Source organism: Mustela lutreola, chromosome 14 (genome assembly GCF_030435805.1).
Source record: "Mustela lutreola isolate mMusLut2 chromosome 14, mMusLut2.pri, whole genome shotgun sequence".
Classification (NCBI taxonomy): Eukaryota; Metazoa; Chordata; class Mammalia; order Carnivora; family Mustelidae; genus Mustela; species Mustela lutreola.
In genome coordinates, this window is record NC_081303.1 from 2,373,224 (window position 1) to 2,389,948 (window position 16,725).

A 16,725-nucleotide genomic window follows, 5' to 3' on the forward strand; every position below is an offset into this window, starting at 1 on the left:
AAAACCACAATAAAACTCCTGAAACCAACTAATTCCAATTAGACTGAATCTATTGGATTGAAAATAGGTTGCTTTCCTGTTAAACATGAAATCTAAAAGTAAAAATATTCCAAAAGGAATATATGTAATCATTATCTAAGAACCAATAATGAAAATGGTTTTGCTAGGCATCAGAAGCCATCGGCCTGTAAGGTTGTATGTCAGCAACAGCAGCGCACACTTATTATTCATACTGTCAGAATTACATAAAACTGAAGAGAGTCTGTTTCAACCTTTCCAAATTCTGACCTTATTTTACTTCAAACACCACAGTGACTGGTTGATTTTTCTAACTCCACATGACTATAAACATAAGGAACAGGTTGAGAATTATGCCTAAGGGTCCGTACGGGTCCAAGAATCCTAATAAAAATCTATCTTTTGGCACACCTGTATTACACGAAAAGAAGCTGACACTGTATCAGCGGCTCTTTGTGTAGGATAATCTGGAACATAACGTTGAAGGAGAACTAATTTATTTTCTTCTGTCATAAGATGTTCGATCGAGATACTTTATCAATGTAAGTGAGGCCACAAAGACTGTAACTAGTCATGACCACATAGTGCGGCCAAGATTTTCCTGACGAAGCCCGGTTATTGGCCAGTTTCAGATACATTCGTGAGCAGAGAGAAAGGCGGGCAGCGCAGAGTGCCCGGCTCCCTGTTAAGAACCGACTCGAGGTCAGGGATCCCTCTGTGCTGAGGAAGGCCGTGCCCAGCCAGCTGGACTCGTGCGATGAAAGCACATTATGACCTGAGATACTGCCACTACTTTACATGCATGTTTCCTTTTCATATAGGGTCGGCATCTCTCTCGTAAGGTACTATGTGCCCCATATTTAAAGGACACTGTGTCCCAAAAAATGCCCGTGACTCCGCCGGGTAGGTTAGCCTGACAGGAACAGTGACTCAACCCAAAATGGAGAGCCTAGTTCGGACCGTCTTCCACGGGACGGCGGCTGACGCCGGGCCCAGGGCCAGGTGTCCTCCTCCTCGGAGCTGACCTCGTCTCTGACCGGAGTCAAGTGAATGAGCCCACGGACACAGTTTTCCTCAGAGACGCTGACAGCACCCGGGCCGCGCCCCGACAAGCCCCCGACAAGCCCCGGACAAGCCCCGGCGTCGGGACCGCCCCGCGCACCCGGCGGTCGAACGCGCCGAGCGGCTGCGGCGCAGGAACGCGCGGGAAGGAAGCCCCCGGCCGGCCTCCCACCACGTCTCTCCGTCGTCGGGCCGGAGGCGCGGGGCAGGGAGCCCAAGCCGGAGCCGGACGGCAGAGACGCCAGAGCCTCGGTCCCGGGCTCGCAGGGGTTGCCCCGACGCCGGGGAACGGAGCCCCCGGGGGCCTGCGGCGCAGGAGCACGCGGTCTACTCGGCCCGGCCGCCGCGTCCCGCCCAGCCAGGTAAGGGGCGGGCATCCCCGCGCCCCGAGGGCCCTTCGCGCCCCGCCCGGTGCACCCCGCCCCGCCCTCTGCGGGGCTGCCCCCCGCCGGCCGCCCCGCCTCTAAGCGGCTAGCCTTGCCCGGTGACACCGCAGAGCCGACCCACGGCAGCCGGACCCGGCCGGGCGGTGGGAGCGAGCCCCGGGGCGCGGTCACCTCTTGAGGTATCTGGCGTCCTCCCCTTGCATGGCGGCGGCGACGGCGGCGCGGGGGGAGAGCGGAATCTGAGGCCGGCGGAGCGAAGCCGGCGGACGGCGGCCCCAGGATCCTCACACCCAGAGGCGATGACAGTCCGGAGGCCTGCGAGGCGGGGCGGCGGCGCTGCGGTTACCACGGTGAGGCCGCCGGCTCCTCCCACCGCGCCCCGGCCCCGGAACACTGCGGCGACCCGGACCCGCCCAGAGCCGGCTCCGCCAGCGCCGCCTCAAGGCGCATGCGCCCGCTGCGCCGCGCCGTCTGCGCAGGCTCAGTGTGAGGCGCTGGGCCCTGGGATGAATCTGACGCGCCCTAGAGCGGAGCCGGGTTGGGCGGGTGCGGTGGGGAAGTGGCCTTTGATCACCGCCCCCTTGAGGATGGAGATTGGAAGAGTCCTCCCGGTCCGCCCCGGGGGACTGTCCGGTCTTAGCTTCGAACCCTGTTTTTCCGTTAACCTTTTATTTATTTTTTAAAATTTCTATGTTTTAAATTTGTTTTCAGTGTCCCAGAATTGGCTGTCCACGCACCAGAGCCGTGCTCCCTGCGGTCATGCGGCCCTGGCAGGTCGCCGGGCACCAGGGACCGGGGAACCCGCTCGGAGCGCCGTGGGGAAGGAGCTGCGCTGACCGCGCGGAGCGGCTCTCAATTTGCAGAGGCGGTCGGACCCTCCTACGAGGTGGACACAGCCGTATCCCCTGTAATTCAGGCCACCCTGTGACCCCCACTTCGGTGTTCGGAATCCAGAACGCGCTCCCGCCCCGCCTCGCCCCCGCCCGCTCCACGCGCACCCGGGCACGCTCTCCTACGAGCGCCTGCAATGCCAGCTCCTACCCTAGTAATCTATTAACACGTTGATAAAAATTCAGGGTTCTATGATGCTATGTAACAATGGATAGAAAAACAGAAAAACCCTCACTTTCATTGAAGGCAGTAACTACCTTAAATCCTTACTCCAAAAATCAGTTATTAAAGGGAAGAACTAAGCACTTGATCCATGTCCTTCCAATTCAGGGGAAAGAACTATAATTTACCTCCTCTGGACAGGGGAAATCTCTTTCTTATTTAAAATGCCTGCTAGTAACAAAGAACAATAATTATAGACACCACAGAGAAAGTGAAAAGATAAATTAAAAAATGATACATCTGGGGCACCTGGGTGGTTCAGTGGGTTAAAGCCTCTGCCCTCCGCTCAGGTCATGATCCCAGAGTCCTGGAATCGAGCCCCACATCGGACTCTCTGCTCGACGGGGAGCCTGCTTCCCTTCCTCTCTGCCTACCTCTGCCTGCTGGAGATCTCTGTCAAATTAAATAAATAAATAAAATCTTTTTAAAAAATAAAAAAAATGATACACCTATTTCCATCACATAAAAATCAGGTGGAAGTGGGCTGACTGGAGTTAAATTTCAGGACTGTATGTCTAATACTAGACATGAAGAAGCAAAAAAACTGATGAGTTCTAATATTCAAATAACTTTTCTTCTTTCACTTCTGCTAAACCAGTTTCTTCATTTATAGTAACTTCTGGCAGCTGTACATATTTAATTTTATTTTTTAGTAATTTTTATTTAAATTCAATTAACATATAATGAGTTACTTGTTTCAGGGGTACAGGTCTGTGATTCATCAGTTTTATATAACACCCAGTGCTCCTTACAACCTATACCCTTCCCTAATGTCCATCAGCTACTTACCCCATCCTTTGATCCCGTCCCCCTCCAACAACCCTCAGTTTGTTTCCTATGATTAAGAGTCTCTTTTATGGTTTGTCTCTCTTGTTTCATTTTTTCCTCTCTTTCCCTATGATCCTCTGCTTTGTTTCCTAAATTCTACATATCAGTGAAATCATATGATAATTGTCTTTCTCTGACTTATTTTGCTTAGCATAAAACCATCTAGTTCCATCCACATATGCAAATGACAAGATTTCCACTATACATTTTTTTTTTAAGATTTTATTTATTTACTTGACAGAGAGAGATCACAAGTAGGCAGAGAGGCAGGCAGAGAGAGAGAGGAGGAAGCAGACTCCCCGCTGAGCAGAGAGCCCGATGCGGGACTCGATCCCAGGACCCTGAGACCATGACCTGAGCCGAAGGCAGTGGCTTAACCCACTGAGCCACCCAGGCGCCCCACCACTATACATTTTTTAAAGCTGCTAATAAAGCAAATGTGCAGGCATCCAAGATGTTCCCCATCATAGTCAAGGCATGGTATCAATACAAAGCCCAAGAAAGCTTTCCTGGAGAAATTCCAAAGTCTTCTTCCTGAATTGTCTGTGAATTTTCAATGACATCTGCAATGAACTGGCTAGCCCCTGGGGCCTCTTCTCCAAGAGATCCAGACGGAAATCTCAATGAACACAGAGGTGGTAGATTCACATTAGGAACAACATTGAAACCACAGGATTTAATTAAAGATATTTTAAGGTCCCCTATGAATTAGGTGCCTGAGTGGCTCTGCTGGTGAAGCATCTATCTTTGGCTCAGGTCATGATCCCAGGATCCTGGGATCGAGTCCTGCATCAAGCCTGCTTCTCCCTCTGTCTCTCTTTCTGTCGCTCTCTCTCTGACTCTCTTGAATAAATGGATAAAATCTTAAAAAAAAAAAAAAAAAAAGGTCCCCTATGAATCAAACAGGGAAAGCCAGAAAACCCAGGGGGGACTTGGACAAAGAAGAAAAGGAGGAAATAGGAATGGCAAGGAAGAAAGTAAACAAAACATGAAAAGTGCTCAACCTCAACAGTAACTAGGAAGACGCCAATGAAGACCATAAAGAGATACTATTTTACACTGGCTAGGATGCGAAAATTACGAAGTCTGAATACGCAAGTGCTGGTGCGAATGTGAAGCCCTGGAAATTGCTTGGTAAACATTTCTGGTGTGAGTGCATTGGGACTACCACTTGAGAGTAAAAGGTCCTATATTATTTTGCAAAGTTTGACAGGCACACGACCCTCGCTCTCAGCAATTCTACTCTAAGTTATAAAACTCAGAAAATTCAAGCCCATGTGGCACAATAGGTTTTTTCCAGACTTATCAAAGTACTATTGTGTCTAATAGAAAAACTGAAAAAGTACTCTGAAGTATTTTCACAGGAGAATGGATAAAATACATCTCAATTACTTGTACTATATCATATTAGGCAGCCGAGAAAGTTTATGAACTAGAACTTCACAAACCACATGGATGAGTATTAGAAATATTATACTGAATGAAAAGAGCAAATTGCAGATTACATAGAGTATGATAACTTGTAAACATTTTTCAGTGTAACTTACAATAAAATACATTCTTTTTGGTGTGCAATTTTATGAGTTTTGATAAGAGTGTAAGTCGTGTAACCACTACACAATCAAAACACTAAGAAATTCCATCATCCCTTCAAATTCCTTTGTGTTCCTTAGGAATCAGCCAGTTCTAACCCCATACTCTGGTAAATTCTGATCTGTTTTCTATTCCTATAACTTTTCCTTTTCTAGAATGTCATCTGTTTTTTTTCAGAATGTCATCTTAATATAATCATACATGATGTAGCTTTTTATGCCTGATTTCCTTCACTTAGATAATACATTTGAAAGTCATCCATGTTGTGTTTCAGCAACTTATTCTTTTTTTTTTTTTTTTTCAGTAACTTAGTCTTGTTTTATGGTTAGGTGTTATTCTATGCATGAATGTACCACACTACAAAAAGCAATATAAATACTTATATATTGGTTTTTGTATGAACCAAAGTTTTCTTTTCTCCTGTATAAACACCTAGGAGTAGGATTGCTTAGTTTATGGTAAATACATGATTAATTCTACGAAACTGCCAAACTGTTTTCCAAAGTGGCTGTGGCATTATGCATTCCCATAAACAATGTAGGAGTTCAGAAGGATCCGCATTCTCACCGGCACTTAGAATTGTCAAGTGTTTCTGTTTGTTTGTTTACTTTAGTTATCCTAACAGGTGTTCAGGGCTATCTCATTTGATTTAAATTGCATATCTATGGTGATTAATGATATGAGCATCTTTCCACGTTCTTAATTACTATTCACATATATAAATTTTTGAAGTCTCTGTCCAAATATTTCATTCATTTTTTATTATTTTTGTTGGATTAATCAAACTGATCAAAGAGATAGAAACAGATAGAGATGTAGAGAAATTACTGATTTATGAAATGCAAGGACATCATTGAGATTTTACAGGTATATATAAAAATGGTAATAAGGAAACACTGTGAGTAACTTTATACTGATAAATTTAACAGCTTCAAATGGACAAATATCTTGAAAGATGCTTATTACTAAAACTTAGATAAGAAGAAATATAAAACATAATATCTAGGGGTGTCTGGGTGTCTCAGTCAGTTAAGCGGCTGCCTTTGGCTCAGGTCATGATCCCAGTGTCCTGGGATCAAGTCCCACATTGGGCTCCTTACTTGGTAGAGAGCCTACTTCTCCCTCTGCCTCTGCCTGCCAGTCTGCCTGTGCTCTCACTCTCTCTGACAAAATCTTTTAAAACACATTGTATATATATACATATGTATTATAAAAGAATATTATGCAGCCATTGAAAAAACGAGATCTTGCCACTTATGACAATATGGATGAACCTAGAGGGTATTATGATGAGTAAAATAAGTCAGACTGAGAAAGACAAATATCTATGTAATTTCGCTCATATGTGAAATCTAAAAAAAAAAATTGTATTTGAAGATTTCACATATGAATGAAATCATATGAATTTGTCTTTCTCAGTGTGAGTTACATTTCTCTTAAGTCAGATGCCTGGACACCTGGATGGCTCAGTCAGTTGAGCAACTGTCTTTGGTCAGGTCATGATCCTAGGGTCCTGGATCAAGTTCCACAGTGGGCCCTTGCACAGTGGGGGGCCTGTTTCTCTGTCTGCTTCTCCCCTGGCTGTTCTCTCTCTCCCTCTCTGATAAATAAGTAAAATCTTAAAAAAAAAAAAAAAAAACAAGAAGAAGAAGAAAAAAAGGAAATCAAATGTCTAATTGCAGTTTTTCATGCAAAGAACACTCCAGACACAGCATCACTAATGAATTCTACCTAGGAAATGATGTCAAATTACATAGTCATGCAGAAAATAGAGAATGAACAAATTTTTACCAATTCATCTAATTATGTCAACATTATCTGGTATCAAAATCAAAGATATTATAAGACAAAAGCTACAAATATCCTTGGTGAGCATATACACAACAATACTTAATAAAATATTGGCAAATTAAACCTGCAGTACATAAAAAAGTATAGTACATCAGACTAAATAGGCTTTATACCAGGGATGCAATATTGGTTTAACATATGAAAATCTAATAACATATAATTTTACATATTAACAATATAAAGATGAAAACCAATATGGTCATGTTAATAGAGGCAGAAAATGAATTTGACAAAATTCTTTTTTTTTTAATTTTTTATTTTTTATAAACATATATTTTTATCCCCAGGGGTACAGGTCTGTGAATCACCAGGTTTACACACTTCACAGCACTCACCAAAGCACATACCCTCCCCAATGTCCATAATCCCACCCCCTTCTCCCAAACCCCCTCCCCCCGGCAACCCTCAGTTTGTTTCGTGAGATTAAGAGTCACTTATGGTTTGTCTCCCTCCCAATCCCATCTTGTTTCATTTATTCTTCTTCTACCCACTTAAGCCTCCATGTTGCATCACCACTTCCTCATATCAGGGAGATCATATGATAGTTGTCTTTCTCTGCTTGACTTATTTCGCTAAGCATGATACGCTCTAGTTCCATCCATGTTGTTGCAAATGGCAAGATTTCATTTCTTTTGATGGCTGCATAGTATTCCATTGTGTATATATACCACATCTTCTTGATCCATTCATCTGTTGATGGACATCTAGGTTCTTTCCATAGTTTGGCTATTGTGGACATTGCTGCTATAAACATTCGGGTGCATGTGTCCCTTTGGATCACTACATTTGTATCTTTAGGGTAAATACCCAATAGTGCAATTGCTGGGTCATAGGGCAGTTCTATTTTCAACATTTTGAGGAACCTCCATGCTGTTTTCCAGAGTGGCTGCACCAGCTTGCATTCCCACCAACAGTGTAGGAGGGTTCCCCTTTCTCCGCATCCTCGCCAGCATCTGTCATTTCCTGATTTGTTGATTTTAGCCATTCTGACTGGTGTGAGGTGATATCTCATTGTGATACTATATGTGGAAAACCCAAAAGACTCCACTCCAAAACTGCTAGAACTTATACAGGAATTCAGTAAAGTGTCAGGATATAAAATCAATGCACAGAAATCAGTTGCATTTCTATACACCAACAGCAAGACAGAAGAAAGAGATATTAAGGAGTCAATCCCTTTTACAATTGCATCCAAAACCATAAGATACCTAGGAATAAACCTAACCAAAGAGACACAGAATCTATACTCAGAAAACTATAAAGTACTCATGAAAGAAATTGAGGAAGACACAAAGAAATGGAAAAATGTTCCATGCTCCTGGATTGGAAGAATAAATATTGTGAAAATGTCTATGCTACCTAAAGCAATCTACACATTTAATGCAATTCCTATCAAAGTACCATCCATCTTTTTCAAAGAAATGGAACAAATAATTCTAAAATTTATATGGAACCAGAAAAGACCTCGAATAGCCAAAGGGATATTGAAAAAGAAAGCCAACGTTGGTGGCATCACAATTCCGGACTTCAAGCTCTATTACAAAGCTGTCATCATCAAGACAGCATGGTACTGGCACAAAAACAGACACATAGATCAATGGAACAGAATAGAGAGCCCAGAAATAGACCCTCAAATCTATGGTCAACTAATCTTCGACAAAGCAGGAAAGAATGTCCAATGGAAAAAAGACAGCCTTTTCAATAAATGGTGCTGGGAAAATTGGACAGCCACATGCAGAAAAATGAAATTGGACCATTTCCTTACACCACACACAAAAATAGACTCAAAATGGATGAAGGATCTCAATGTACGAAAGGAATCCATCAAAATCCTTGAGGAGAACACGGGCAGCAACCTCTTCGACCTCTGCCGCAGCAACATCTTCCTAGGGACAAAATTCATTTTTAAAAGAACTACCAGCTACTAAAAGTAGAAAGTGACTTCCTCACTCTAATAAAGACATATGTGTCAGTTTATTTCTAGGCTTTCTATTCTGTTCCATTAGACTATATATCAGGAAGTATGATACTTCCCATTATGTTCTTCTTAAGATTGTTCTGGTTATTTTAGGTTCACTGTTGTTCCATATAAATTTTAGGAAATTTTTTTCTGTTTCTATAAAAATATCACTGGAGGGTGCCTGGGTGACTCAGTGGGTTAAATAAAGCCTCTGCCTTCGGCTCAGATCATGGTCTCAGGGTCCTGGGATCGAGCCCCGTGTCGGGCTCTCTGCTCAGCAGGGAGCCTGCTTCCCCCTCTTTCTCTACCTGCCTCTCTGCCTACTTGTGATCTCTCTCTCTCTCTCTCTCTCTCTCTGTGCCAAATAAATAAATAAATAATCTTAAAAAAAGAAGAAGAAAATATTCTTCCAATCCATGAACACAGGATGTCTCTCCATTTACTTATGTCTTCTTTATTCTCATGTTTCATCGTTATGTAGTGTTCATAGTAGAAGTCTTTTACCTCCCAAGCTTATTTCCTTTTTTAAAAAAGATTTACTTACTTATTCTAGAGAGAGACTGAGCATGCATGCATAGGGGGAGGGGCAGATGGAAAGAGACTCAAGCACACTGTCTGAGCACAGACCCCACGTGGGGCTTAATCTCATGACCCAAGAGATCAGGATCTGAGCTGAAACCAGGAGTCAGACGCTGAGCCACTCAGGCACTTCTAGTTAAGTTTATTTCTAAGCATTTTATTCTTTTTGCTTAATTGCAAATAGGATTGTTTCCTTCATTTCTTTTTCAGATATTTGTTAGTGTATTGAAATACAATTAATTTTTATGTCGATTTTGTATCCTACAACTTTATTGAACTTGTTTACTAGTTCTAACAGATTTTGTGGAGTGTTTACCATTTTCTATACATAGGGTCATGTCATGTGCAAACAGAGATGATGCTCTCTCTTTCCTTCTGACTTGGATGCCCTTTCTTTTTCTTGCTTATCTGATCTGGTTGGTAGGTCCACTACTATGTTGAATAAAAGTGACAAGAATGGGTATCCTTGATTTGTCCCCAATCTTAGAGTAAAAGCTTTAAGTTTTTCACTGTTAAGTATGATATTGGCAGTGGGTTTTTCATTTTTGATGTTAATTATGTTAAAATAATTTCCTTCCATTCTTGGTTTGTTGAAACTTTTTATCATGAAGTGATGTTGAATTTTGTAAAATGATTTTTCTGCATATATTGAGATGATCATATGATTTTTATCTTTCATTCTTTCAATACAATTTATTGTTTACTGATTTGGGTATGTTGAACCACTCCTGGATCCCAGGGATAAATTTCACTTTATTGTGGCTATACGATTGATTTCAAATGTTTGAATTCAGTTTACTAGTATTTTTCTGGGAATTTTTGTGTCTGTATGCAACAGGTTACTGGTCAATAGTTTTCTTGTAATGTCCTCTTTAGCATCAGGATAATACTGGCCTCATAAAAGGAGTCTGGCAGTGTTCCTTCCTCTTCAATTTTTTTTTGTAATAATTTGAGGAAGATTGATATTAATTCTTCTTTAAATATTTGGTAGAATTCACCATGAAGCCATTTGGTCTTAGGCTTTTGTTTGTTGGGAGGTTTTTGATCATTGACTCAATCTTAGGATAGATTTTCAGAAATTAACTCAGCCTTGTTGATTTTGTTGTTCTAGTCTTTGTTTCTGCTCCAATCATTTTTACTTTTTCCCTTCTGTTCTCCTATTTCTAGTTAATTGAGGTATAAAGTTAAGTTGTTTGAGATCTTTCTTTTTTCTTAATACAGGTATTTATGACTATAAATTTCATTCTTAGTATTGCTTTTGCTTTTGCTTTTGCTCTATCCCCTACATTTTGGCATACTGTGTCTCCATTTTCATTTGTTTCAAGGTATTTTTAAATTTCTCTTTTGGGGCACCTGGGTGGCTCAGTGGGTTAAGCCTCTGCCTTCAGCTTAGGTCATGATCCCGGAGTCCCAGGATCGAGGCCCTCAGCGGGGAGCCTGCTTCCCCCTCTCTCTCTGCCTACTTGTGATCTCTCTGCCAAATAAATAAATAAAAATCTTTAAAAAACATTTCTATTTGATTTCTTACTTGACTTACCGGTGGTTCAGGACTATGTTAATCTCCACATACTTGTGAATTTTCTAGTTTTCTTTCTGCTATTGATTTCTAGTTTCATTATACTGTGAGGATATTCTATATGATTTCAGTCTTAAGTTTATTAAGACTTGTTTTGTGACCTAATGTGATCTATTATCCTAGAGAATGTTCCATGTGTACTTGAGAAGAATGTGTTCTCTGCTGTTGTCACATTGAATGTTTTATACACACACACACACACACACACACACATACACGATAGATATATCTGCAGAGCCCATGTGGTCTATAGTGTTGTTCAGGTCTACTGTTTCCCTATTGATTTTGTCTGGATTTTCCATCCATTATTGAAACTGGGGCATTGGGGCACCTGGGAAGCTCAGAGAGCTCAGCATCTGACTCTCGATTTCAACTTGGGTTGTTATCTCAGGGTTGTGAGGTCGAGCCCTTTGTTGGACTCTGCACTGGGCCTGGCCTGCTTGAGATTCTCTCTCCCTATGCCTCTCACCTCCCATCTTTACCTCTCTCTAAAAAAAAAAAGGAAAGAAAGTGAGATATTGGTATTTCTTACTATTATTGTATTGCTATTTCTCCTTCCAGTTCTATCAATATTTGCTTGTTTCTATATTTAGGTGCTTTCATGTTGGGCACATAGATAGCCATAACTATATATTTTCATAGTTGTCAGTAGGGCTTTATTACTTTCTGGAGGCTCTAGAGGATAATCAGTATCTTTGTCTTTTTCAGGTTCTAGAGGTCACCCATATTGCTTTACTCATGGCCTCTGTTCTCCATCTTTAAAAATAACAGTGGTAGCCAAGTTCTTCTCATACTGTCATTTTGGTAGTTCTCCTTTGATCATCACCTTTTCTAAGACCACTGCCAGTAAAGATTTTCCAAGGGAATTTTAAGGATTCATGTGGGCCCACCTGGATGATGCAGGATAATCTGTCTATGTTAAGTCAAGTCCTTAACTTTAGTCATATCTGTTAAGCTCCTTTTTGTGTATAAGGTAATATAATTTACAGGCTCCAGGGATTATGGTGTGGGCATTTGACAGGGGGAGAAGGGGAGAGTACTATTTTGCCTACTAAAACACCGTTAATACTAAAACATCAGACAATACCAAAAGCTGACAAGAATGTGGAGCAACTAGAGTTCTACATTGCCTGTGAGAATGCAAAATGACACAACCATTTTGGAAAATAATTTGGTAGTTTCTCCAACAGCTAAGCATACATTTACCACAAGACTCAGCAATTCTACTTCTATATATTTATCCAAGATAAATGAAAACATATTTCTACAAAAATTGACGTCTATAAATGTTCACAACTGCTTGTATAGCAATATAAAATTAGGAACAACCTAAATATCCATTAATAAGTCGATTGATACAGGGGCGTCTGGGTGGCTCAGTGAGTTAAGCCTCTGCCTTCAGCTCAGGTCATGATCTTGGGGTCTTGGGATTGAGCCCCACATCAGGCTCTCTGCTCAGCAGGGAGACTGCTTCCCCTTTCTCTCTACCTGCTGCTCTGCCTACCTGTGATCTTTCTCTCTCTGTCAAATAAATAAAATCTTTTAAAAAAAATATGTCAACCAATAGAAATGGTGGTGTAGTCACACAATGGATACTATTCAGCATTAAAAAACTAAACTATTGATGTAATAGCAACATGAATAAATCTAAAGACATTATGATAAAAGAAACATATGGTTTGATTCCACGTAAAAGAAATTCTTGAGCAAAAAAACCGCACAAAAAACAAAAGACTATTACGATGGGAGGCAGACAAGTGGTTGCTTATACCAGGCATAGGAGACACACAGACTATAATCAGGATGGGAAGAATTTGGGGTAAGGGTTATTTATACATGTGAACACACTTGTCAAAATTCATCAAATTGTATACTTAAAATGCCTTCATTTTATTGTACATAATTATTACATAAATTATTTCTGTTTGGTTGTTGTAAAAAGTATAACAAACAAGGAAATGAGAAATTCATATTTAGAAATAACATAGTTAAATTACATAATTCCAAAGATAAAGAGATTTCAGATGTCTTTAAATACTTTTATATTAATTTAACATTTCCCTCTTATTCCAACTCCCTCCCAAATTGATTATAAATTTTTTGAATGAAGTAACCAATCCCATTCAGCATATGGAACTTGCTGTGATGGTTAAGAGCTTGAATTCTGGAGTCAGAACTGGATGTAGAGTATCTGATTCACAATTTATTTACTCTTTGACCTTGGGCAAGCTAAACATTATAAGTTTCAATTTTCTCATCCGTTAGCTAAACATTATAAGTTTCAATTTTCTCATCCATCCAAAAAAACATTTTTTGTGTCTTAGAGTTATTGACTTGTTAAATGAAGTAGCATACATCAATTTATATCAGGTGATTATGACATAAATATTGGTAATTGTTACCAGGTAAATTAGGTGTTTGAAAACCACATATATATCATGTGACTTTGAATAAATCACTTAAGCTGTATTTTTAATTTAGAAAAATTGAGATAGTAGAAAATGAATATTAATATTTGTGAAAGTCTTGCAGACTGTAAAGTTATGTGAAAATCATTATGATTTCAATGTCACCCTTCTATTGGTTCAGCTGCATTTTGGATACTGTACTAGCTGCAATGAAGAGTTCAAAATTATAGAGAAAAAAGCAATTACTACTTCTTGATCTTATAAATTATCACAGAGGAGAAGGAATACAAAGATACACAAAGCCCTCTATGACAGAACTACTTAAATACAAATAATCCCAGTGATACATCAACATTCCAAGGATGGTTCCTGGGGGCTTTGGAGCTATTAACAGTCGGGCTGCACTGCTTTGGAAAGCCTGCTTGTTAATACCACAGTTTGCCTCTATAAGCAGAACTCTGTCTCCTAGAAGCTTTTTCTAAACTCCAGACTTAGTAAAGTGTCTTCTCTGTTCCCCTACGGCATTTACTGTACATCATGTACATAATTTGTTTATGCTTCTATCTTTTCCAATAAGAGTGATTTAAAAGGTATAAAATCATGGATTTCCAACTGCATTTCTAATCATAGTGCTTGGCACATAGTCATAACTAATAAATGGTGACTGGTGCTGTATCAGATATAATTACAACCTTCAGGAAGTACATGAAATAGTGACCAGGTACATAAGCAAATAACTTTTGAACATATTAGTCCATGTCATAATGGCGGCATGAGCCAGGTAGAATGTTGGTATATGGGGGGGAGTCATCTACTCATCTTGGTGGGTACGGTTCAGAGTAGGGTTCACAAAGATGAATAAAAATTTTCTTAGAACATAATAGGGATATTCTAGGAAAAGACAATAGTACATAAAAAGACAAAATCTTGGAACACCATGGTATGTTTAAGTAACTACAAGTAGTTTGAGATGCTTAGAGAATTAGGTTTGAGTAAGAGCAGCAAAAATAACTTTGGAAAAGACAGCAGGGAAAGATCATGGTGGAAAGTCTGGTATAAGAGAATATGATATTTAGATATTTTCTGCAGGCACGGGGAGCCACAGAACTGTTTGAATATAAGAAAGTCATGTTGAAATTTATTATGTTTGGTCATATTAATTACTTTACACTACCGCACAGCAATATAGAACAGAGGGGTAAGAATTACATTTTTATTTTCCAAAGAAATTGCATTTAAATGTCTTGATAGGCTTCAAGATTCTATAGAAAATCATTTCTTACCTTGTGACTGCCTTTGGGATATCATCAAATGGCCATTGTGGTCCAAAGAATCCACATCCACTGGCTATTAATGCAGTCATCTTCTCACTTTTCAAATTAACTTGAGTTCACAATGCACATCTTAAAGTAAAGGGTATTTCAGTTAAAAGGGCCCATTAAAATACATCCTCTTCCTGATAGTGGTAACCTCTGTTTTCAACTAGTATGACATCAGACATTAACTATGACATCATTGGGTTGCTCCAAGTATCAGGACAAGGAGGTAGGTGACCCACAAGGACAATAATGAATCTCTGAGATTTTCTTCTTCCCTGGCTTCTCTTACAGCCTGAACCATACTTTGAGAAAATACCTGTGTTGTGGGTCAAGCTGGTGAGTCTTAAAGACAATCAGTCAAGTGAAAACTCAATACATATCAGGGGAAGATGTATAGTTAGCGGTACATGTATCCATAAACATTCATTCACACACAAAACTCTTGTGTTTTTGAATTTGCATATACAAATATATACCTTCATGTTCAATTGGAATTTCTTAGCAAGAGAGCATAATTATTGTTATGCTTTTGGAAAGGTGTACATGGCATGGTGAGGGAGGCAAGAAGTTCTAAGTTTATTCATCCAGATTAGTTGTATTAGTTGTATTTACCAGCAGGTGTTGCTTTAGACTTGAGGATGCAAAAAGTGAATAGACACAGTTTCTGACTTGAAGAATTATATCTAAACCCAGTAGGGATACACAGGAGGTATGAATGATATTCAAAGTATCACATTCTACAGTTGAGCTACGATGTATCTCTGTAGAAATCAAGATTGACTATGGAATCACTAGTCAGACATCTAATGCATATCCTGCATAAGGCATTAATCTAAGAATTGAGGCTATAAAGAGAATGAAATACAGACCTACTTTAAAGGAGTTCAAAACCTATGAATAGGCAATCAAAGAGCAAGTAATTGGGGGTCTCAGTCCTATTTCCCACACACCTATATCCCACATCAAGTTTTTCTTTTCTTAAAGGTCCTGTTATTTTAAAGCATCTTACCTATTAATTTTGTTCTTGCAAGAAGATGCCACACTATTTCTTTTCGATTTATTGCTTCAATTCATAGTGTCTCACAATGAAGTTTCATTTGAGTTGGTGTTAAGTGAATCCAATCTCTCATTCAGTACATGTTTGTTTGCTACATATTATGTGTTCCAGGCACAATTCAGAGCTAATGTAGTAGTCTGGTTATGGTAAATTCAGGCAATGGCTATATTAGCAACCAGATGTTTCCTCTGAAGTCTTAGATTTTTAGTCCTGGAAAACATGTGACAACTACTACCAAACACCTCTGCTGAAATGAGTCAGAAGCTGTTAGGTCACCAAGGAGTGCTCTCTTCTTCACCTCTTTAAGAAAGGCGTTACCATAACCTAAGTGTGACATACCCTCCAGGTCATTAAGAACAGAACCAGAACTGTCAGTTCATTCCAAATCAGTTCCTAGCAACAACCAGTTAGCAATAATAACTTTGAAGTTGGGTGTGAAATGAATTTGTGCTTCTAGGCTTGAAATATATTATGTTCTAATGGGTGACATAATCCCACAAGAAGGGACTGAAATTAAATCACGTTATTTGACTTTAAAACTTTGAACTTTAATTTTCCTTTTCTTTCATTTCCTCTCTCTTCTCTTTCCACCCACCTCTTCCTACCATTCTCTCTTCTTTCCTTCCTTCCTTTCTTTTTATGTGTAGACGGCACATACGTCATAAAAGTCACTGCACATTAGAAACAGAATTAAATCTGATTTGGGGCATCTCTTACCAAATCCATCTCTCTCCAATGTAGTCTTTGCTATATCAAGTGGGAGAATAGATATATATCAATAACCTGGGAATGGCTGCAATGAAGTCAAACTTTGCTGTGTGTGTTAGTGACAAAACGTATGTAAAACCCATTCCGCGTTATCTCACCTTCAACACCTTATCCATGTTGCCCGGTTTGCTTCCTTCAAAAAGGGAGAGGTGAAAAATAAGATGCTCCTATTCCAAACTTGACAAGTTGTAAAACATTTCTCTCAAA

At 40.0% G+C, this 16,725-nt stretch overlaps 1 protein-coding gene across 4 annotated transcripts in view; it reads right to left on the reverse strand.

Annotated features, from left to right (window-relative positions):
• KIFAP3 (kinesin associated protein 3) overlaps positions 1-16,015 on the reverse strand; it is a 181,291-nt gene extending 165,276 nt beyond the window's left edge. The window contains exons 1-2 of one of the 4 annotated variants that reach the window (XM_059145292.1): positions 15,703-16,010; positions 14,658-14,777 (exon numbers count right to left, since the gene is read on the reverse strand). In XM_059145292.1, the coding sequence (XP_059001275.1) occupies positions 14,658-14,737 (80 nt within the window). In that variant the 5' untranslated portion in view covers positions 14,738-14,777; positions 15,703-16,010. Of the gene's footprint in view, positions 1-1,637; positions 1,777-14,657; positions 14,788-15,702 lie in introns of those variants that run through there. The other 3 variants (XM_059145295.1, XM_059145293.1, XM_059145294.1) reach the window with 3 other exon arrangements.
• Between the last annotated feature and the right edge of the window lie 710 nt (positions 16,016-16,725).